At 43.3% G+C, this 24,577-nt stretch overlaps 1 protein-coding gene across 5 annotated transcripts in view; it reads right to left on the bottom strand.

Moving 5' to 3' along the window:
- Positions 1-1,823: 1,823 nt before the first annotated feature.
- Positions 1,824-24,577, bottom strand: part of NFX1 (nuclear transcription factor, X-box binding 1) — a 63,646-nt gene continuing 40,892 nt past the window's right edge. For all 5 annotated transcript variants that reach the window (XM_052644611.1, XM_052644612.1, XM_052644613.1 and 2 more), the window contains 12 exons: positions 23,713-23,821; positions 18,818-18,937; positions 16,505-16,584; positions 13,995-14,225; positions 13,060-13,133; positions 12,169-12,270; positions 11,424-11,465; positions 6,134-6,232; positions 5,475-5,541; positions 3,944-4,089; positions 3,162-3,263; positions 1,824-2,141 (listed from right to left, as the gene is read on the bottom strand). In XM_052644611.1, the coding sequence (XP_052500571.1) occupies positions 2,069-2,141; positions 3,162-3,263; positions 3,944-4,089; positions 5,475-5,541; positions 6,134-6,232; positions 11,424-11,465; positions 12,169-12,270; positions 13,060-13,133; positions 13,995-14,225; positions 16,505-16,584; positions 18,818-18,937; positions 23,713-23,821 (1,245 nt within the window). In that variant the 3' untranslated portion in view covers positions 1,824-2,068. The remainder of the gene's footprint in view (positions 2,142-3,161; positions 3,264-3,943; positions 4,090-5,474; positions 5,542-6,133; positions 6,233-11,423; positions 11,466-12,168; positions 12,271-13,059; positions 13,134-13,994; positions 14,226-16,504; positions 16,585-18,817; positions 18,938-23,712; positions 23,822-24,577) is intronic.

Raw genomic sequence — 24,577 nt, 5'->3', positions numbered from 1 at the left:
CCACCTCTCCAGCTTCTTCACCTGTCCTTCCAGTCGTCTGCCCACTCTGGACAACCAACCCTTCCTCAAAACTCCCACAAACCACAGCCCTGAGCTTGTCTCAGGCCCTTTACCTTCACTTGGAATGCCTCTCTCCTCCAAATGGCAGTCTGCCATCTCAAGACTCAGCTCAAATGCTTTCTTCTGTTTTCCTTCCCCATCCAGAGGTCGCTCCCCCAGACATGAGGGCTGACTCCCTCCTAGCATGCCACAAGAAACTCCTTGTACGGCTCCTCAGCCTTTAATAAACAGACTGATGACCAATCTGTGCCAGACCAAACACTCTCACTCTATTTCTTCTGGTATGTGGCCCCCTCTGGATTACTAAGTGCAAAAGAGCAGGCCATGTCTGTTCCCCACAGCCAAGCACAGCCCGGCGTGGGCAGGGACGCATGTGTTCACCGTAAGTGGGTGGCTAGCATTCTAATCCTTTACTTGGCTGGAATGATGGAGAAAGAGGCCTACATATTTTCCGAACACTGTAGTTTCAGCTCGTGTAACAGCTTAGGCACCTCCATGTACACTATCTCATTTAATCCTCAGGACTCTGGTGAGGAAGGCGCTAGCTCCACTCCATCAGGCAGCAGCAGGGTGCCCCATGGCAGAGCTGGAAGCTGAGATCAGGTCTCCACCTCCTGCTGGTGTGGAGATGCTCTCGCAGTACAGCTCACCCACTCAACCCACTGCTCCAAAGATGAAACAGATGCTTATGAGGCCCCTGTTGGGTGCGGGGCCACTGACTCTCTGCTAAACAGGCTCAGGGAGAGGTGTGGCTCTGTCTCCTCCCTCCAGTCACCTGTCCCCACCCTCCCACCCCTCCTGCTGGACCTGATGTCTTTCAAGGCAGAGTCCCTGGGTCAGCACCAAAGGGCAGCCCTGCTTTTCCTGGTAAAACTAAGTGCCAGTTTTGTGATATCACTTCTCATTTCTCCCTCTGTTGCTCTGGGGTTTGTGGCTTCTCTGGAGCAGAACGAAGTTGCTGGAAGTCTGGCCTCCATGTTGAAGAGGTACCAACGCAAAGAGGGCTGAACTAACATGACTGTCGCCACACCTGCCTTATAGGAGCCTGAAGAACGCCTCTGGGGGCGTGCTGGCATAAGCCCTGGACCATTCACATAGTTTTCTGAATATGCAAACAGAAGTCCAGAGCTCAGAGACAGGGAAAACCAATGCAGTTGCTGCAGGCCTAGGAGAAAGCGACATGGGAAAGGTAGGTGCCCAGGAGACTCCTTCTCAACCAGAGAGGAAGGGTTATGCCTGCACAGGTCAGTGCACAGAGGCCGCGGTGTGAACCAGTGGGAGGAGGAGCTCATGCTATGTCCTCCATCATCATGGTAGAGAGGGAACCTGTCACCGCACAGGCTCAATGCGAAGAGGCCCCTGTAGATTCCGGAAGACAGGTCCCCTGAGCCCTCTCCTAGGTCTGAACTGATGCTGCTGAACACCACTCAGATAAGTTTAGCTAGGTAGACCAGGCAGAGCTTTTGGCAAAAGACTCAGCTAAGACAGCTGGGTTTAACTGCACACCTGACTTCAGATATGGTGTACCAAGCCACTGTTTGGGATTTTGGACTGAGAAGTTAGCTTTTGTCTTTTCGAAGATAGTGATCACTTTGGATTAAAAATGCAAGGCATTGTCAGGAGGAGGATGGGTAACTGGACGGACATCTGAGGCCATGACTAAGCGACATTTCAGGTTAAAATTCCGGTTTGACTAAAATCAAGTCCTATGTTCCCCCAACCCTCAGAGCAATCACGGTGATGGTGTGAGGAGCCTGTGCAAATTCAACTGAATCGCTAGTGATCATCCAGTCAGAGATCTGGCAATAGTGAGACAGTGACACACTTTACACACAGCAGAGAGGACAAGGGGATTTCTGACACAATCGTGGTTTGCATGTATCAAGGTCAAGACAGTAGGTGAGCTGTGAGTCCACCAGGCAGTTGGGAACAAGCATGATTTATCTGCGGGGAAAAAATCTCCATCACACCCAATCATTTTTTTTTTCCTAAGTGTGTCATGATCTCCTCAGTCCTGGACATCAAAGTAGTCAATTACTGGCTCCTTCGCTATCTTCTGTAAATTGCTGCTCCCAGGATTCCTGAAAAGCAAACACAGAATGAGCAACCTTTTCTTGCTTGAGGGAGACCGATTCAGGCAGGTTTCAGTAAGTGAAGGGTCAGCTTCTTTACCATGTGTGAGACTCTGCTAAGGCAGTGCGGTCCACATGAGCAAGTAACTGTTGGAATTTGGTGAAGGGCACACAGGAGTTTATATTAATATATTAACACTATTCTTTCTATTCTAAAATTTTTCCATAATAAAGTCTTTCCCCAGGGTGGGAGTGGGGCTGGTCCTGAGCTGACGCTGTGCCCAGTGGGCAACACTGAGCTATCCCGATCAGTTCCAAGGGAACAGACATGGCTAGGACCCTCCTGGTGACCTTGTACACTTCCCTACCCACCCTCCCAGAGGTGTAGAAGGCTCTGGAGAGCTTCTGTGTGGAAGGCCAGGGCAGGAGGAGAGACCTCACTAGGTTCCCAACAGCTTCCAGCTAGGTGGCCTTGTCCCGTAGGGCAGCTAGTCCCCTCCTGGGAAGGGAAGGCATATGACCACCCCTCTCTGCTCCTGGCTGAGAAAACACCTACCAGACCTGCTGCTTGCTCATGCGGTTTTCTTTTCTCTTTAATCACGAGCATACGGAAAAATGGTTCAAACCATATGTAAGCAGAGCAAAACACGAAAGATTCCCCCTTCACTGCCAACGCCCCCCTAGAATCCCACTTCTGTCTCCAGAGTAACTGTTGTGAACTGTGAGATGTTCCCACATCACCTGGTATGGCAGACTGAATCCATTTCCCAGTGTCACCATCTATACCATGGAAATTACGGCTAGTGACTTTGCTCCCTGGAGGGCAAACAGGCATTACAAACAGCAAATCTGGGACCCCTCTGGCATGAACAAATGTGTCTGGCATCCCAGTCAAACATCATATATCTGAATGCAACACCCCAAGGCCAGACCCAAGGAGGCATCAATGACTAGTGCAGCCCAGGGCAATTCACTCCTCGCTGGGATCTCTGGACAGGGCCCTTTGGGAAGCAGCTAAAGAATCCTTACTTGTCTGTCTGTCTGTGATGAGCAATCGGTGGCGGAGGCCGAGACTGATTCTCCTTTTCGAGTACACCTGTCAGTGTGGTAGGAGGACAAATGGACTTCCCTCTGTGAAGTCAGAACACAAAGCAGTTAAAAGTAAGAACTGTTTGTGGAGACAGGCAGACAGCTAGAAATCCAGCTGTCTTGAATCCCTGACTCTTAATGTGATGCTGCAGGGCTCTCTCTGATATGACCTGTCACCTTTGATTAATCCTCACCACTTTCATCTACCTCTGCTGGGCCCACTACCTTCTTCCTCTAATCTCACTTGAGTCTTCTTTATCTGGAGGTTCTTCTAACTCCTCCAGATTCGGATAGTGATCCTAGGTCCTGCAGTCCCCTCCTTGCCTCTGCTTCAGTCTCCTCTAATGGCAAACACTCTTCACAGAGGATGCCCTGAGTCCCAGGCCAGCACTCTTTCTGTTTCCATGATGCCAGGAGGACACAAGGGAACAAGGGATGGATCTGATGTGAAATATGCTCTAGGTATGTCTGCTCTGAGGTCTGAGGCATGGGCTTTACTCTCTGGTTCAGAGCCTTAGATCAGTCAGAATGGCTGGCCCAGAAGCAGACTTTTCACCTAATCTTCCCAAGAAGGAAGTAAGAAAAACAACAGCCCAAGGCCAGGACCAAGGAGGCACCAATGACTAGTGCAGCCCTCCTGCACTCGTCACTGACCAGCCCAGCTTCTCAGGTCCAGTGTCCCCCACCAAGCAGTTTCCCCTGTGACGGCGAGATCCACCCACCTGACCGCAGTGACCACGACGTTGCGCTTTGGCTCACTGTCATAGCTCACGCTCTCCAGGCCATACACCTGGGCCAGGTCGTGGATGATCCGGCGGTGGTCTCTGTTCATGGGAGGGAAGCAGTGGCTCTTCTTACTATTTTTCCCCTGTATGGAGGAAAAAGAAGACTGACTGGTAAAGAGCATTTTGAAAACAGGCTATGCCTATAGAGGTCCTTCCCACTGTCCTGGAACAGCCTGGGTCAATGAAGAGGTGACTGAGTCTGGGATGGGAGGCCCATGGCGCACAGCAATTCACTGCCTGCAGGGCAAGGGTCAGGGGCGGGGAAGGGCACGGGATGTACTCCTGCATCTCCTCTGTGAGCCACGTGGCAGCAGCTGGCTGGGACCAAGGGGACAGCAGGCAAGTGAACTGAACATGGGCAGCGCAACAGTTGCCCCCACAGGGCCTCTAACTGGGGAGTGATCTTATCAAGAAGCGACTAAGTAAACCGAAGAGTTACAAAACACTTGTACACTCCACACTAAAAATTCTGAATTTACAGAGACATGCTAGCACAGAACTGCATCTGCTCAGGTTTCCGAATTAGGAGGGGAACAATGATTCCATTTTCTCCCTTGTGCTAGTATCCTGCTGGGAAGTGGGAACAGAAGGGAGGCAGGGCAGAGGGCGAGTAGACAGCGGGAAGGAAACCTATTTTCATTAGATGTTGAGCCAAAGGAGCCATCTCTGCCTCACTCACATGCCCTCTGAATGAAGACGCAGTCACCGCAGGGCTGGCCGCTGCTGACTACATGAGGGGCTTTTTCACTTAAAGCCACCTCCTCGACATCTCCGGCTGTCTCTAGGACAGGCTTCACTCTCTTGAAGGAACTGATACCATTACTGTTCAACTCTACTCCTTCAACTTTATATCTTTGCCCAACATATTCTTTCCTGCCTTTGGGGTAATAAGAACCAGTGAGTCCAATCATACAACAGTCCTTCAGAGATCTCTGTGTGTGCGTACTCAGTCACTCAGTCATGTCGGACTCTTTTGCAACCCCATGGACTGTAGCCTACCAGGATCCTCAGTCCATAGGATTTCCCAGGCAAGAATAAAATGGGTTGCCATTTCCTCCTCCAGGGGTTCTGCCCGACCCAGGGAGAATCTGCATCTCCTGCACTGGCAGGCGGGCTCTTTACCACTGAGCCACCAGGGAAGCTCATCAGAGATCTGAGGAGTTAGCATGTCTTCCTAAGTATCCCTACTGAACCCCCTTCATCCAGAGTGTCTCCTCCCATTCTTAGGCACAGGGCTAGGATGTGTATTTACATTTAATATTATTGCAGGTATCTTTCTTGAACCAGGCTAGAGCTTCCATGAATGCTATAATGGCTGGGCTTTGGAGAAAGGTAAGGATCCTCAAGGCAGCTGTGACTTTTTCCTACAACTACTTTACACTGACAGTGTTTCTAGGACTTGTTTTTTTCTTTTTTTTAAATCAAGTTGGCCTTAGAAACATGTAGAGTTGGATATTTTGATTTCAACCTTATTCACGGCCTCCACGAGGGCTTCCATTTCCTTCTCAATGTCGCTGACAAACTTTAAGTCCTTCCTGAAATGAGAAATAGCCACAGTTAATTTTGTTTGTTTCTGCTCTTTTGAGATCCCTTCCATCCACCCTCTGCCTATACAGTGCAGAAAATGGAAAATGTGGGCAGGAAAATTGCAGAGGCCAGGCAGGAACTGTCAGATAACAGAAGGCTGAATGTGACGGAACAAAGGAAGAGAAAGTAGTAAGAAAACAATTATGAGAAGAGAGAAGACAGAAAGAGAAACAGTCATCAGAGGGCCAGGAGACAAGAGGAAAATAAGACCTGTTACCACCCAAGTGAGGACCACCCGTGTGACAGAGACCTGGATGGGCAGAGGTGGAACGTGGCCAGAGGCCCTTCACTGCAAGCTAGTCCAACCCTTGAAGGGCCCCAGCTCCTATCACAGGGGCCAAACACACACACACACCTCCCGAGTTCAACTCTTCAATGGGACATTTTGAGAAACCAAGAGAATGACTTATTAAATACCATATAATTTCTTATAAGAGATATAGAAATATATAAACTGGCTCAACCACAGAGGACTGCATATCTTAAAAGAGGAAACAACTGGTAAGCCACACTTAAGAAAGTAGGTATCAAGTCACATACCTAGCATCTTCTTTCAAACTGTCACTGAATTTTGACCCCGAAGAACGTACGTTGAAAGGATCAGAATCATCACTGATATGAAATGCTTCTGCTAACCTCCTGAAAGAGAGTGAAGTGTGTAAATGAAAGGAAAGGAAAGGAAGGGGAGGAAAATTATCTCATAGTAACAGAGTGCCCACCAGGTTCTATATTTTTTATACATTAATCATCTCATTTCAGTAAACCTGATTATTCAGGAGAATAAGAACAACTTGGGACAAGATATTGAATTGTCTTCACAGAACAAAATAAGTAAGATATATCTAGATGGTTCTGAGCAAGCTGTAGGCTGACACTGGAGACTCTCCGTCTGGTGAAGAGAAGGGTGAGGGAGGGCATGCACTGGGGATGGTCAGTGGGAAAGATGTCCTGAGGTTTCACCTGAACATCAGATGAATAAAGTAGAAAGAGAATACTAAAATTAACATCACTCTACAGAAAGTCTACAAAATAAAGAATTCCATTAACAACATAAGTGCTGCGTTAATTTTAATGCACTTCCTTTCATACTTTCCTTCTGTAATTTTAAGCAGTACGTGAAACTCTGAATCTTTTTTAGCATTTCTCATATTACTGTTTGATTTTCACACTCCCTGTATTAACAGCTGCATAATCTTCTAATTTTATATGTCCCACAATTTACATAAGCATTCCCCATTTAGGTTCCTGTAACACTCCCCCAGTTTTTCAATATGATAAGTAACACAATATCTCTGAGCAAAAATCTTTTAAGATTATTTCTCTGGGAAATGTTTCCAGGTGTGGCAATAACTGCATTAAATAGTATGGACCTGAGACCCAGATCATCATGGTCCAAGGGGTCCACAACGCTGTTTGTGCTCTGACTGGCAGTTGTGTGAGTCTTATGCCATCTCACCAACACCTGGTTATGTCCTTTTTTTTTTTTTTAAGATAGTTAAAATTCAGTTTAGCATTTATACAGTTTTCCTTTACAAGGAGACAGGGATCTCTTACAAGCTTAATGCCCATAAGAATTTGGTTTATTGTTGTTAGGTTTTCTAATTTTTTACCAGCGGTTTAGCTTTCATATTTTCAAGAGAATTCCTAGAGGGGGAGATCTTTTAATGTTTTGATTAGTTGGCCACTAATTCAAATGTATACACCAATAAAACATAACTGTGGGATGAATCTGGTCTGCCAGTTTTCCATTTCTGTAATGGAGCATGTATTTGCAACTTTAGATGGCATTTTCCTTTTCAAATCCACGTGTCTTTTTTTTTTTTCAGGTCTGTGAGTAAGAAAGAATCCTTATATAGTGAGGGTCATTATGTCATTGTTCGAAGATTGAGGAGAAATTCAAAAGGCTTTCAGAAATAGCTAGTTCTAATCAATAACTTTCATTTACTGAGCATCTACTATGTGTTAGGCTTGTGCCAAGAGTTTCATGTATATCATTAGTTTTAATGTATTAACCCTCATAACAACTCAGGGAGGTAGATACTATTATTATCACTCACTATTCACAGATACATGGGAAAATGAAAGCTTAGAGGGATAGTGTGTTTTGTCCAAGGTCACACAGCTATGTGAGTAAAACTAAGATTCAATTCTGGGCAGTCTAACTCTAGAGCTATGGTTGGCTCTAACTGCTGTACAATCCTGTCTCAACTACACAAAGGTGCATCTCCGTGTTTTGGAGGCCTTCTATGCATTCACTACAGCATTTTTGAAATCTCTGGACTGCAGCAGAGAACAATGTGACAGTTCTTAAAGGACAAGAGTTTTGAATAGAAATTATTACAAAGTTACCATAAGGGTCAAACCAAAGGAAATTTGGGGAGTGCTATTAATCATACTACCATCTACACATTTAATCATCTAAAAAGGTAATGTTAACAATTGTTCAAAGTTGCACTTCTAGGTAAAACAAGACTGCACTTGTCTGCATTTATCTGTTTCTGCTTAACTCTATCTTGAAAACATTTCAAAGAATGGTTAAGTTACAAGAATATTACAATGGGACTTCCTTAGTGGTCCAGAGCAGCTTCGAATCTGGTCTGGGAAGATGCCATTGTGGGGCAACTAAGCTTGTGGACCACAACTACTGAAGCCTGCACACTCTGGAGTCCATGCTCTGCAACAAGAGAGGCCACTGCTTGCCACAACTAGAGAAAGCCCACAGACAGCAACAAAGACCCAGTGCAGCCAAAAAAAATTACAGTAAACTCCTACATACTCTTCACCTAAATTCTCCAAATATAAACATTTTCACAGAACTATACCACAACTAGAGAAAGCCCACAGACAGCAACTAAAGAAAGCCCACAGACGGCAACAAAGATCCAGTGCAGCCAAAAAAAATTACAATAAACTCCTACATACTCTTCACCTAAATTCTCCAAATATAGACATTTTCACAGAACTATACCTTTAATCTCTGTTGGAACTAGAAAGTTTGTCAGGCACTGAATAAATGCCCCTTAATCTGATAAAGAATATACTCAAATAACTTACAACAAACATCATAGACAGTAGGGAAATATCTATTATCACTACCTTCTATTCAATACTGTACTGGAGGCCTACCCAGTGTGATATGCCAAGAAAAAGAAAACAGTTAAGAATTAGAAATAAATTAGAAGAGGACATGATTGTGCACATGCAAAATCCAAAAGAAGCTACAGATAAACTATTAGAAATAAGTAATTTAGCAAGGTTGTGAACACTGGTCAACAAATATCAACTGTATTCCTACATGCCAGCAACAAGCAATTAGAGAATTAAAATTTTAAAGTGATAACAAGAAAAAAATACCATTTATAATAGCATCAAAAAACATCAAACAGCAAAGAACAAATCTACTTAAAGATGTACAAAATCTATATACAGAAAACTATAAAAATATCATTAAAAGAAAACATGACTAAATGTAAGGATATACTTTGCTCAAGGACGAGAGGCGTCAATATTACAAAGTACCAAATCTTCCCAGACTGATTTATAAATACCAGCTCAATCAAAATCCCAGTTGGTTTTTTTTTTTTGCAGATATTGATAACCTATTTCTAAAATTTAAATGGAAATGCAAATGGCCGAGAAAGACAGTCTTGAAGAAGGACCATGTTTGAAGAGATAAGCTACCACTTTTTAAGACCTGTTATAAAGGTACAATAATTCAGATAATGTGATACTAACACGATGGAACAGAATGAACTCAGAAATAACCCATATGCAACATGACTACTTGCTTTAAGACAAAGGTGGCACTGCAGCAAACTGAGAAAAGGATTTCTTGATAAACGATATTGGTCAAGTGAACATTTGTTTGAAAAAAAAATAATGGAATCATGAACCCTCCTTATACTATGATTAGAAAAAAAAAAATCGGTCCAAGTCAACTATAGTTCTAAATGTGAAAGGTAAAATAAGGTTCCTAGACAATAACACAGAATACCAATATGACCTCAGGATAGACAAATACTTCTTGAACAAGCTATAAAATGTACTATTAACTAAGGAAAAGATTGATAAACTGAACTACATTAAAATTAGAAATTTCTATTTATTAAGACACCATTTGGGAAGTGAAAAGTGAATGTACAGAGTGTGAGAAACAACAATATACAAAACAGGACTTCCCTGGTGGTACAGAAGATAGGAATTTGCCTGATAATGCAGGGGACATGGGTTCAATCCTTGGTCTGGGAAGATTCCACATGCGTCAGAGCAACTAAGCCCTTGAGCCACAATTACCAAGCCTGTGCTCTAAAGCCTGTGAGCTGCAACTACTGAAGCCATGTTCTAGAGCCTGTGTTCCGTAACAAGAGAAGCTAGTGCAATGAGAAATACATGCACTGCAACAAACCTACTCTTACTCAATGTAGAGTGGCCCCTGCTAGCCACAGCTCAAAGCTCACAAGCAACAATGAAGACCCAGCACAACCAAAAATAAATTTATTCTCCTTTAAAAAATTTATTTATTTTTGGTTGTGCCGGGTCTTAAAAATATAAAGGTGGTGGTTAGTTGCTAAGTCACGACTGACTCTTGCAACCCCATGGACTGTAGCCCACCAGGCTCCTCTGCCCATGGGATTTCCCAAGAAGAATACTGGAGAGGGTTGCCATTTCCTTCTCAAATAAAACAAAGGACTCATATCCAAAATTTATAAAGAATTCCTAGTAATCGATATGAAAAAGATGATACAATTAAAAAATAAGCAAAGACTTGAACTGGTACTTCACAAAAGAGGATATCCAAATGGCCAATAAATATACAAAAAGGTGTTCAACCTCACCAGTCATCAGAGAAACATAAATTAAAAGCTCAGTGATATCCAGTTATACATCTACAAAAATGGATTAAAGTTTAAAAGACTGACAATTCCAAGTGCTGACACAAGCCGAGAGCCATGGGAAATACGACCCTGTTCATGGGAGTATAACTTGGTACAACCATTTTTAACACTGGCTGAATCAACAGAAGCTGAAAATACACGTACCTTATTAATCAGCAATTCTACTTCTGAGTTTATTATCCAATAGGAATGAGTACATATATACAGCAAAGCTAGTACAAGGATGTTCTTTACAGAGCCCAATACCAATAACAACACGTAATCTATTAACTATAGAATAGATAAGTGATGATATATTAAAATAAAATAAATATTGTTCAGGAATGAAAACCAACAAAATACTGCTATATGCAACAAAAGGAGTATCACAAATATAATGAAAGAAACCCGACAAAAATACCACTCACATGGTTTCATTATTTAAAGTCCAAAAACAGACAAAATAATCTAAACTGTCAGAAGTCAGGATACAGGTTATATCTCAGTGGAGTGTAAGAACAGCTTCTGGAAACTTTCTATATCTTGACCTCATTGCTGATTACACCAATGTATTCAATTTGTGATGACTCACTGATCTGGATAGTTTTGATCTATATGTATGTTATACTTCAACATAAAGGTTCATTAAAAAATTTGAAGCCTCTTATCTCCACTGGAATCAGGAAGTCTGCCAGTCCCTGAATTAGTATGCTGTGGGGCATGTAATGTTTATACTTGCCCGAAACCACTTAAGCTCATGTTTCAGAAACATGCTGAGATCACCCAACTGGTTTATCCTTAGGCACTTCAATTCTTGATGATTGAATTTCTTCTGCTCCCCAATAGCAGCAAAAGACTCAGAGCAGGTGCTGAATGAATGCTTGAAGGGTTGCTCCCTCCCACTAACTTCACAGAGCTCAAAGACAATTAGATAAACCGTAGTTCAAACTACTTACTTTTTCCTTTCCAAGGCTGAACATTCCTCATCACACTCCAGCCTTGAGAAACAAAGAAAAAATTAAGTGAGAGGGCAGGTTTCACAGCTCCTACTCTGAGTAGCTCAGTTGGTAAAGAATCTGCCTGCAATGCAGGAGACTGGGGTTCAATTCCCGGGTCAGAAAGATCCCCTGGAGAAGGAAATGGCAATCCACTCCAGTATTCTTGCCTGGTGAATCCCAAGGACAGAAGAGCCTGGCAGGCTACAGTCCATGGGGTCACAAGAGTGGGACACGACTTAGTGACTAAACCACCATCACCACTCAGCAATAAGCTCTTGGATGGTCAAACAATGCCTGGATGAGGTCCCTCTCAAGGACAGGTGGGCAGGCCTTCGAAGGACTTCAGTGTCCCAAGGCTGCTCAGCTCCCCACATGCTCCCAGCAGCCCTCTGACAGCCCCCTCTCCCTCTCTTGACACAGCCACCTTTCTGTTCTCTTGCAGGTTAAAATGTACATGCCCAGGTCTCTGCTTTCTCTGGCTACTATCTGGAGTGAGGCCCAGAAATGCTTCCTCTGGTCTTAGCTGTGTCCTGAGTAGGATTCACTGCACTGGAGTGGGTGTGGCCTCTTAACGTCAGAGGTCTGTTGAATACTGTGTGTGCAAGGCTTTACTGTAGGGACTGACACAAGTGAATGGTTCCTGCCCTCTGGAAATTAAGTCTAATGCGAGAAAGAAGGCACAGCTACACATTTTTTAAATTACCTGGCTTGGTGAATTTCCTTCTTAGTAATCAACTTGCTGATCTCCACTGAATCTCCAAGCTGCATGTCTGTTATTTTGGAGGCCATGGAAATAGCAGCTATTCTGAAGTACAAAAAAGAAAGGGAAGAAAGGCACTGCAGTTTCACGAGACTCTCCTCACACCAGGAACACAAAATATGTCTTTCAAGAAAAATCTACCTCTTGACAATCTGTGTAGCCTTGGAAGCCCATTTATTGTAACTATCCACACATTTACGTGGTATCTCACTCAGTCTAAACAGCTCCATAGAAAAAGAGGTAATCAATTCCTTAGCACCCCCTTGAACATCTAGGCCAATGCCCGGCACTCAGTGGGTATTCACAGTCAATCTGATGTTGCACACTCCGAAGTCCCACCTCTATGACACATCTCTGCATCTCCAAGATGATATCTCTGCACCTGTTCATCCATCCATCCTATCATCTCCACCCCTGTATTCAGATCCCTATGTGACCACACAGATCCCAAGATTTCAGGAGGCTGTAAAGACAACCCACAGAACAGCCAGAAACCCCACACTCCAATAGGAGCACAGGGCCTGGCTGTGCCACCACAAACGGTGGGACACGAAAGCAATTCATGCAACCTCAGGGCATCTTCCCTTCTGATCTCATGGTGAAATAAGACCAGAGGTAGAGAGAGAGGAAGGAGGAGGAGAAATAAAATGGTTTACAAATTCAGGTTAGGGAAGGTAGTAAGGTACAAAAAGCAGTACTTTTCCTCTGAACCTGAAAAACTACACTCAAAATTTATTTTAAAAACTTTCCTTAAAAGTTGCAAAGATCCTATAATAAACTCCTGTATATCCTTTACCTAGACCTACCAATTGTTAACATTTAAGTAGCACTAACCTTTGATAAGTACTGGATGCTTCTGAGCAAACCATGATTTCTTTTCTTCGTCCACATTCACACTGCAGCTCTATCTGAAATAAGATGAACATGGAGCAGCTTTCACCCCACGGAAAACATGTGAATGGGCAGGTTTGTTTTTAAAGCCTCTCTCGAATCAAACCTTGGCAGAGAACAGAGAGACAAGGAAAGGCTCCTCTCCAGGATGGAGGAGCTAACCATACATGCAAACTGACAACGCGGTGGCTGACATGCTAGGAGGAAGTGCCAGGTTTACAGTGCCCCTTATTGGGAATTATTCCTGTCCTTAATCCTGCCCAAAGGGGCAGGCCTAGAATGAAGTTTCTACCACCAAACCAGACACTTGACCCAGGACCAGCCGACGTCTGATCGACTCCACTTCATCCCTCCACTTTCACTTCCTCAGGGGAGACCTTGCTTCATCCCTCAGAACAGTTAAGTCCCCCACTCGCATGTTCCTGTGCAACCCCTGCCAGGGTGTAACTACTTCACAATCCTTAGCAGAGTCACGGGTAATTACCTGAGTAACTAGTTAGTATCTATCCATCTGACTAATGGAACCATGTGTCTCTTGTTCACTGGTAGAGCTCCAGCATCTATACAGTGTAACATCTTATACAAAACAGACACTTAAATACTTGCTGAATGAATGGAGTGGGCAATCAGAGTCTCTCTTGAGAATTCGATCAAAGGGAGGCAGAGACTGGTCAGGTGGCAGTGGGTTCTTTCTGAACTAAAAGGCCATCTCACGCTTGGGAGACAGAAGTCCACCTTTCTCTTTGTTAACCTGCAGTTCCTTGTAACCAACGACCCCCGATTAGGATGTGTGCTGAGGTGTCTCTGCAGGCAGTTCTAGACTCACTAGCAGTGCCAGGACCACAGCCAACACCCCACCTGGAGCCAGGACTCCGCACCTTGGCCTTGCAGGCGGTCACCGGGCAGGGAAGGCTGCGGTGGCAGGGCGCCATGCACGGGTGGCCACAGTCGGCTCTGGAGGCGGTGCAGGGCTGCTTGCAGATCTCATCCCCCAGGCATCCTCCTTTGTGACAGAGCCTCTGACACTTGTGCATCCCACACGGCAGCGCGGCACCGCAGGGTAGTCCACAAGAGATATCAACCAGGTGACAGGGAATGTTGCTGCGTAACTAGGAGAGAAGTAGCTGGGTTCTCATCTCCATTCAGGATCTGGGGTGGGTTTTAACTTCCTACTTAAACATTTCTGAACGTTCACAATCAGTATATTAAAAAAAAAAAATTTTTTTTTAAATCAGGCTGATTTTCAAAGTCTGAAAGGTTAGTTTGAAAAGAAAATAAACCTGAGCTTTATATAATAATGCTTGTTATGGTTTGAAAGGATTTGTTTTAGCAGCTGAGTGTGACTTGCAACATAAACTTCCCAAGGTGAGTAACAGGCATGTGCAACCAGATAACTAGGGAGTATCTGAAAATGCTATGACTAACTGGGAGGGTCAGGGGATCTTCTAACTCTGTAAACAGCTAGGGTACTGAGTTGACAGAAACCCCGGGGGTGGGGGCACCCTTGGCTCATGGTTTCCGCTGCTGGCAGGGCAGTTTTATGTAATTAAATACTCAGCTCTCCTCACATCTCCCAACCCCTGGTCTCCATAGTTTTAAATAGCTCCGTCATTAAAAAAAATTTAGAGGCAACAGGCCATGGAACCATCAAGTCATTTTTTCTTGAGAAATTGCCTTCACCCAGGATTCCCCACTCTAGGAAAAAGATGCTGGGATTTTACTCCTGCGGGACCAAAGATTACTCTCATGTATCCGCTCAAAGTCTTTTAAGAACCTCAGAGAGAGAAGTATACTTCGACTCTGATGAGGCATAACCTGTAATCTTGAAGAGGGCCCCAGAGTCTAGCACATCCCTGCTGTGGATTCGGTATTTTGGCGGAAGGTATTCCCAGTCACTTAACGCTCCGTTACTTTACCACTGGGCTAATCCGCGCACACGCTGTGCCCTGTGCTGCTCCTGCCCACATCACCTGCCTATCTTCTCATCGTCCTTCAGGTTACTTATGTCACTTCCTCCAGGAAGACCTTCCCTGGGTAGGGGTCCCTTCAGTACTCTGTACTCCCCACACGGCTGTACCTATAATCGACTGCTCATTTATCTGCTTTCTGCCCCACAATGAAGGCTCCACCAGGGCAGGGCCAGCCCCTGTGGTTCATTTCTCAGTCACGTGAACCCAGCCAGCTGCCTAGTACAGAGCAGGCATGCAGTAAATATTTGCTGACTGAAGTCCAACAACACAACAGTAACACATGGATCTCTCATAATGGTTACTCTTAGAGGAAGTAAGATTTTTCAGAGGAAGAATAAATATTAAGGATTATGACTTGAGAACCTCTGACAGGAAATAAGTGGAGAAAAATATGTCCATCAAGATAAGAATACTGAAAGCATGCTGTCACAGTTGTCAAGAGTTTCAAGAAATGTTGGCCAACGTGTCATGAAGTAAAAAAAGCAGGTTACAAAACAGTATAATCTTCATACAGTAGAGGATAATATGTGATACACATGCCTGAAGTCTACACACCAGAATGTTAAAGAGTATTTCTGGGTAGCAAAACTATATTAACAGTCTACAATGAATATGCCTTTTTAAAATTAAAGAAATTTAAAAATTGTTTCAAAGGGTCTATAGTCAGCAGTGCCAAATACAGCTTAGATGCTAAGAATAAGCATGAAAATCCTTCATGGTAGTGGCAGTGGGGAGGGGGAGGTTAGTGGGGAGGAAGGCATTTGGCCCGTAAGCAGGATGGAAATTTGTGAAGGGAGTAGAGAGAAGGATTGGTGGTAACTGGCAGGGAGCCCACCTGCACTCTTGGGATGTTCTCACTGTTAACACTTTTCCCGGACTGGCAATCCCTCCCCATGCTAGCTAACTTGGACGCCGTCTCTGAATACAGCTCATGTTCTCAGGGCCTACTAGCTGAGTCTCATTTCACTGTAACCAGACTAAAAATGAGAGCAGAATAGTCTAAGAATGCTACTGACTGCTTGGTTCCATTTATGCGACCTCATGAAAAGGCAACAGACTTTGTTAGGACAAGTAACAGATAACTGATTACCGGCGCTGGAGGAAAGGGGACAGTAATTCTAAAGGGACATGAAGGAGTATGTGGGGGTGAATGACCTGTTCCACGTCTTGACTGTGGTGGTGGTGACATGACTGTATGACTGCTTGTGTCAAAACTCATAGACTTGCATGCTAAAAAGGGTAAATTTTATTTTATGCAAACTATACCTCAATGATAAAAAAAGGAAAAAAAGTGGCAATAGCAAATCTCTGCTTCTTTGGAGCATATTTACTTTGAGAAACAGTGAGGCTAATCCTCTTAACGAAATCCAACCATAAATCTCTGGTTGGAACAATGAACCACTTGAGAGAAAGCTTACCTCATGTTTACCCATGCACCACTTCTGAGTGAGGAAAGTACAAGGAGGGCACTTGTCCTCACTATGACAAGAATGATACACTGGAGAAAGAGAAAGGAAAAATCAGGAATTATGTTCAAATAACACCACACAAACTATTATACATATTATAATAGCATTTGACATGGAACTTTTATATTTAGGAGCTAAAAGAACTTTTAAAAATGGTCACTGGAAAGTAAAAGTAGTTGGCTTTATATTAAAGGGCTGAAAGATGAGCATGGGAAAAAGATGAGCCGAGGGGAGAGAAACACAGAAGCAGAGAAGGGGGCAGCTGGCCCACCCCGTGTCCTGAGGCATGGCCACATGGTCTGTGCACATTACTCAGTCATGCTTGTGGTTCTACCATACACAGCTCCCCTCTGCTCAGACATCTTGGTTACTTACCTCATCTAACATGCTTCCTCTGACTCCTTTCAATGTCTCTACTGCCTGAAAGAGGCAGTTCATTCAAACTCATCCCCTACAACGAAGCCTTCCGTGGCTGACCCCTCCCTGCCCTGAGCTCTCTTGCTCTCCCTGACCTCTTGGTTCTGAGGCAGATGGCTTGCTGCAATGCTATCTGCCCCATCTTCATGCAATGGCTGGTTGTGGCAAATGTACTCAACTACCATCTTCTTCCTCCCAGAAACAACAGAGCCCCCTCCAGGTCCTGGGTTGTTTTCTTCCTCTGAACTTCCCTCTATGTCTGACAGCATGCTGGATATACAACAAATGCTCAGGAAAAGTGAATGCTGAATGAAAGCAGGCTAAAACAAAACAAATCACAAATGGCTAAGTTCTCACTATGGACATTCATCAGCAGGATCTGGACTTCATCTTAACATCTACAAGTGACTATAAAGAAGTGAGTGCGAGTGAGTGTGCTGAGTGTCTGCTTGAATATTAACTTCACAGTGGCATGGACACCACTCACAAGCTAAGCTGGGAGGGTCATCTTAAGGTCTCCAGGGAAGGAGGGACTTCTCACTTCATAAGGAATTTACTGAATTCTTCTTCACTCTTAAAAAAATTAAGAACTGGTTGTTTCATCAGTCTCAATCATATGGCCAGATTTACTCTAAGGATCAAATCTGATGACTTAAGTTATATCAGGTTTGCCTCTGGGACGTGACAAAAAAGGAAATGATGGGCCAGATACAGTCCGAGGGGAAAGCCAGTGACTAGACTGGAAGGAAAGTGGGTGATGTCAAGTAGCTACTGGTCTGGTGTCTACAGCAGTCTATCACAGGAAAACTGGAAACAAATGTCCAGCAATATGAGACTGACTGAATCAGTTATGGCCTATCCATGTAACAGGACACCCCACTATCATCTAGAAAAATATTTATTGATAAGGAGACAGATTAAAATTACAGTAATAAGAGAGAAAAAAATCTATTACTTAAAATAAGCTCAATAAAATTCCACTTTTATTTTAGGGAAATAATGCAAATATATATTTTTGCCCATGGAAAAAGGCCCTGAAAAATCACCAGGCAAGAATACTAGAGTGGGTTGCCATGCCCTTTCTCCAGGGGATCTTCCCGACCCAGAGACTGAACCCAGGTCTCCCGCACTGCAGGCGGATTTACCGCATTGCAGATTCTTTACTGTCTGAGCCACCAGGGAAGTCTGAAAAATACACAGGACAGCATAATTCTTAAAAGGTTACATAAGATTTAATTTCAATCTTTTGATTTTACTTTTCTTTCTTTCTATATATGTTGCATCTACAACAAAACTGAAGTTACTTTTAATTTTATAAAAAGATGCTTCACTTTGAAACATGCACCAAAAGTGGAGGCCACAAAAAGGAAGACAAGACCAGCTGGGGCTTCTCCCGACACTCTGGGTGTGTTTGACACCCACATGGTAAAGCAATGAAAAGCACTGTCATTCCCAGCTGTGGCCCAGATCACAGACCCCTCTTCACAGAAGCAACCTGAGCCCAGGGAACAAGCAGCAGCCACGACGGTGTGACCTGAAAGCAGTGAAAGCTATCATGTGCTGTGCTGAGTCCCTCAGTTGTGTCTGACTCTCTGCGACCCCAGGGACCGTAGCCTGCCAGGCTCTTCTGTCTGTGGGATTCTCCAGGCAAGAATACTGGAGTGGGTTGCCATGCTCCTCTCCAGGGAATCTTCCCCACCCAGGGATCGAACCCATGGCTCCTGCACTGCAGATAGATTCTTTACTGCTGAGCCACCAGGGAAGCCCTGAAGACCATCATGCAACATCCTAAATGATACAGTGTGAGCAGGCTGTGAGGTGTGGAGGCAAGCAGATGGGACCCACCTGGATGGTCACATTCATGGACTCTGGCACAGGTCTGGGTACACTCAGGGGGCCTGGTGCCACAGGGAACTGGAGGGTAGATCACTGATGCACCACAGTGGCAGGTTAATTCATCAAAACCTGGTGAAGCAGCAGGTAAAACAAACCTTCATGAGTTTGAGATTTGCACACAGATAACTACAAACACACTTTTTTGTGGGGGAGGGGGCTTGTATTTTTAGAGGCTAATTTTTAGGGGCTGCCTTTTCTAAAAAAAAAAAAAAAGTTTTTCTTTTATTAAAGTTGTCTGGTAGCAAAGCATTCAATTTTTACCTGCAACAACCTTTGAAGTCCATGAGTAATCCGAGACAGTTTTACATGTATTTTATAAACAAATGACCTACAGAAGACTTCCACTAGAGATACAGATCCTTTTTTTCCCCTAACTTTTTGGTTAGGAAAATGGATAGAGATTATGAAAGCCACAGATAACTAGTTAAGTTCAGCAAACTCACAGGGGACTGCCAACAAGCAGCTGACTGTGTCGTGAGCTCTCCTAAGCCTCAGACCCATAGGGAAGTTAGTTCAACTCTGGTCCAAGCTGGAGGCCGGGTCTTTAGCCATGGTTCTCAACTAGGGACCAAGAGTCAGAAGCCCAGGCCCTCCAGGACTCCTCCATTCAATGCTTTTCTCCAGTCAATACCTCCAACAAACAGAGGCTATATAATGTGATGGAAAGGGTCCTGTAAATACAGTGGGAAATTGAGACTTCTAGACCCGAACCTGGAGGTGATGGCACCCCACTCCAGTACTCTTGCCTGGAAAATCCCATGGATGGAGGAGCCTGGTAGGCTGCAGTCCATGCGGTCGCTAAGAGTTGGGCATGACTGAGAGACTTCACTTTCACTTTTCACTTCCATGCATTGGAGAAGGAAATGGCAACCTGCTCCAGTGTTCTTGCCTGGAGAATCCCAGGGATAGGGGAGCCTGGTGGGCTGCCATCTATGGGGTCACACAGAGTCGGACACGACTGAAGCGACTTAGCAGCAGCAGCAGCAGACCCGAATCTACTCCTCACTTGCACAAGGACTGTAGGCAGGTAACTTAATACCTCTGAGATTTCTTCCTTTTGGTCAAAAGGGAATACCAACCTTTGACCTACCTATTTGGAAAGCATATTGTGGGCAAGGGCTAATATATGTGAAACAGGTAAAGAGTAAGAGGCTACATAACTTATCTTTATGGAACTCCATGTGTGGGATTTATAACAAAGCACTGACTCAACTCCTTTTTGAAATATGGTAGATCTAGTATTTTCCAGAGAAGGTATGTTGGGGAACTGTGATCCAGGCTGATCTTTTAATGGAGCAGTTCTCAAAGTGTGTTCTGTTGACCCCTACGACTCCCTGAGATCCTTTCAGGGAGTCCAGGAGGTCAGTTATTTTCATAATAATACTCAGATACTATTTGCTTTTTTCACTGTGCTGACATTTGCACTGATGGTACAAAAGCAACTGTTGGAAATACTGCCAAAGGCATTCATGCAAATCAAGGCAGTAGCACCAAACTGTAACCACTTTATAGTAGACAAAAAATGCAAGGTTCACTTAAGTCCTTGATGAAGAAGTAAAAAAATCTTAACCCTTATATACATGTCTTTCTAATATTCTGTGGAACAAAGTAGGATATCTGCTTAAAGCACTTTTGCTGCACACAAAAATACAGTCATCCCTCAGTGTCCTGGGTGGGGAGGGGCTGGTTCCAGGACTCCCATGGATACCAAAATCTAAGAATGCTCAAGTCCCTTATATAATATGGTACAGTATTTGCATACGACCTATGCACATCCTCCTGTATACTTTTTTTGGGGGGCTATAATTTTGGATTTATTTCAGAAAAGCTGTTGACATTATCCTGTGAAGTTAAATGCCTACATGCCCTAAAAAGCAAAAATTCTACCCTTATGAACAAATTTTAGAAAAATTATTACATAAGTGTACAAGAAGACACATGTAAAAGGTTCATAACAGCAACACTAACAGTAAAAAAATGCTGGAAACTACACAAATGTCCTTTGACAAAGGAACAGATCAATAAATGATGTTATATTTACTGAATCAAATATTACAAAGCAGTGAAGATGTATGAAACCCAGCTGTTTACAAAAATATGGATGCATCTTAAAGTATAATCTTGAATAGAAATGTCCTATAAGACTAGATAAACACAGAATTATTTTTATGGATTTCAACATAAGCACAATTGGATCATATACTGCTTTTGGCTTACACACATATGTCAGAATAATGACATATATGGTTTTCTATAGTAGTGTAGAAACTACTACTATGAAGCTACTTAAATGTTCTACCAGTTTTTTCCAGGAGAAAGCACGGGATAGTCAAGTGTAAACAGGTAGATGAAATTCACATTAACATTTAAGTTTTTAGGTTGCATAATGGCTCCCCTGTATATTTTAAATCATTTCTAGGTTACTTATAATATCCAATACAATATAAATGCTATGTAAACAGCTGCCAGCAGAAAACAAATTCAAGTTTTGTTTTTGGAACATTCTAGAATTTCTTCCCCTTGAATGTTTTCAACCCATGGTTGGTTGAGTCTATGGACGTGGAGCCCAGAGATAGACAGCTGTCTGACCACTGGTCGTTTTAAAGAATTGCACTTTTTTGAGTTCTGAGCTGAATTAACTTTTTTTCATAACACACCATTTTGCCTGAAAAAGTAACCAACAAATGATTATTTAGACTCGGTTATTTTGGCAGATACTTAATAAAAAATTAACAGTGAGCCTGTCATTTCAAGAAAACCAACTTTGTTGCCAATGATAACACTCAAGCTTTCAAGTGAAAACAGAATTTTGGAAAATATGCACTTACCACTAAGAGCTTGACAACTTCCTAATACTTTTCCCAAGACTTTTCTGATGAGATTGGTAGTATATTAAGGAATCTGAGTTTTTAATATAACACAAACAGACCCATCTTAGAATCACTGCCTACAACCCAAGATTAAGGGACAACCGAGCAATTACTTGTTTTGAAGTCTCAATAGCTTTTCTGCCCATAGATTCCACGAGTCAGCACTACTGAAGTCTCCCCTTCTACTGCCATCACTCTCAGTCAGAGTCTCCCAAAGAGCCTGAGCAGCTGGTTTGAGCTTTGAAACAACCAATGACTGAGGAGCCATTCTGAGCAACAGGGAACGCTCACAGACTGTGTGGTAATGAGGGATCCAAATACCAAGCACTCCAGAGGCTTTGGTTTGTCACATTTGCCTGTGGAGGGGGTGGGTGCAGCCATGAGTGCAAGGCTGCACAAGGTGGATGGGTGAGCTGTGGAACCCAAGAGGGCCGTCTTGAGAGAAGATTCTCAAAGACCTGGCGCCCATTCAACTGTGAAAAAGATTTCTGTTGGTGGCATTGAAGACGACACTGAAGAACATCACCTGAGAGATTATTTTGAACAGTATGGGAAAACTGAAGTGATTGAAATCATGACTGACTGAGGCAGTGGGAAAAAGAGAGGCTTTGCTTTTATAACCTTTGATAACCATGACTCCGTAGACAAGACAGTCATTGAGAAATACTACACTGTGAATGGTCACATCCGTGAAGTATGGAAAGCCCTATCTAAGCAAGAGATGGCTAGTGTTTCATCCAGTCAAAGGCTGATGTGGTTCTGGAGCCTTTGGTGGTGGTTTTGGAGGCAGTTTTGGTGGGAACAACTCTGGTCATGGAGAAAACTTTAGTGGTGGAGGTGGCTTTGGTGGCAACTGTGTTGGTGGTGGATATGGTGGCAGTGCAGATGGCTATAATAGATTTGATAATGACGGAAGCAATTCTGGAGGCGGTAGAGGCTACAGTGATTTTGGCAATTACAAGGTTCAATCTTCAAAGTTTGGACCCATGAGAAAAGGAAACTTTGGAGGCAGAAGTTCTGGCCCCTATGGTGGTGGCAGCCAATACTTAGCCAAACCATGAAACCAAGGTGGCTATGGTGGTTTCAACAGCAGCAGGAGCTATAACAGTGGCAGGAGGTTTTAATTACTGCCAGGAAACAAACCTTAGCAGGGGAGGAGAGCCAGAGCCAAAGAAGTGAGAGGAAAGCTACAAGTTACAACAGATTTGTGAGCTCAGCCACGCACAATGGTGACAGGGCTTAGCTGCAACAAAGAAAACATGTTTTAGATACTACTCATGTATATGGGCAAAACCCCCCCAAGGACTGTATTTGTGACTAATTGTATAACAGGTTATTTTAGTTTCTGTTCTGTGGAAACTGTAAAGCATCCCAACAAAAGATTTTTTTTCTCCCCAACAAAGGATTTTAATGCAGATTTTTTTTTTTTTTTGCACCCATGCTGTTGATTGCTAAATATAACAGTCTGATTGTGATGCTGAATAAATGTCTTTTTAAAAAATATGCTGTGTAAAGCTAGTCTATTCTGAAGCCATTTTGGTAAATTTCCCAAACAGCATGAAGTTAGAATTCCTTTAGGATGATGCCAGGTTTCATTAGAAATCTATTTACAACTGGCTTGGGTGGAGAAGCCATTATCTTCAGAAACGTTGGTGTAGGTGAACTGACAGTTACTGTTTTGTGACCTGGAGTTAGTAATGGAATTTGTTATTAATATGATTGTTGGCACATCCAATGTAATATGTCTAAACTGAATTATGGCACCAGATAGTTCTAGATGGGAATGAAGCTTGTGTATCATCCATTATCATGAGCAATCAATAAAAGATTTAATACTCCTTTTTTAAAAAAACCAAGGTCCTGAAATACTAAGGCTTATTAATTCAGGAATCTAAGAAAGTCAACTGCCCAGGATCTATCATGCCTGACTATCTAGAAAACTCTTATGATAAAGTATACAGTGAAGACACTCACTAGCTTGCCAGCACGTCTGGCAGTTTCCACGATGACAAGGTTCTTCACATCTATGAAGGCCACAGCGGAGTTTCCTCCCACAAATCAAAGGACACTTGTGCTCCTTATCCTAGGAAGAGAGGTTTATACATATATAATTTTTTGCATGCTGGAATCTTAGTTCCTCGACCAGGGATAGAACCTGTGCCCCCTGAAGTGGAGTCCTAACCACTAGACTGCCAGGGAATCCCTAAGAGATTTATTTATATTTGCTTATAAAATTATCTCCATTTTATATTTTCCATCAACAAGATTAACAAAGAAGCTCTCCACAATTACAGATTGCATGAGGTCTGCAATTAGCTTCAAAATAATCAGGGGAGGGGTAGTAGGTGGGGATGTGGATGAAACAAGATTAGTCATAAGTGGATCACTACTGAAGACAGATGTTGGGCATATATGACACATACTTCTCTCAGCTTTTATATATGTCTGAAGTATTCAATAAGAAGTCTTTAAACTTTCAAACACTGGCTTATAAATAGGTCTTTATCACTCTTCACACTGTCAATATAAATGCCAAAAATAACAATTACGTATTACATATATATACATATGTGTGTATATATGTACTTTACTATTAGTATACTGTGTTACCTTGTTCACACACCCAAAATAACACAGCACCCACTGCCAGGTAATGCTTCCTCTATTTAGTTGCACAGACGTGAATATTTCAGATAACTGAAACTTGTTCCTTTAAAAACTGCCACTCTCATTGTGCCCACTGATCTGACCCAAGGAATATACAAAACTTGAATCCTGAGTTGCTAAGACCAGGCGAGTCTGTGTGCGGCAACAGTACACAGTCTCTTGCAGATGCCTA

Source organism: Budorcas taxicolor, chromosome 8 (genome assembly GCF_023091745.1).
Source record: "Budorcas taxicolor isolate Tak-1 chromosome 8, Takin1.1, whole genome shotgun sequence".
Taxonomy (NCBI): domain Eukaryota; kingdom Metazoa; phylum Chordata; class Mammalia; order Artiodactyla; family Bovidae; genus Budorcas; species Budorcas taxicolor.
The sequence above is the reverse complement of the archived record's forward strand: the minus strand, read 5'-3'. Positions and strand labels throughout refer to the sequence as shown.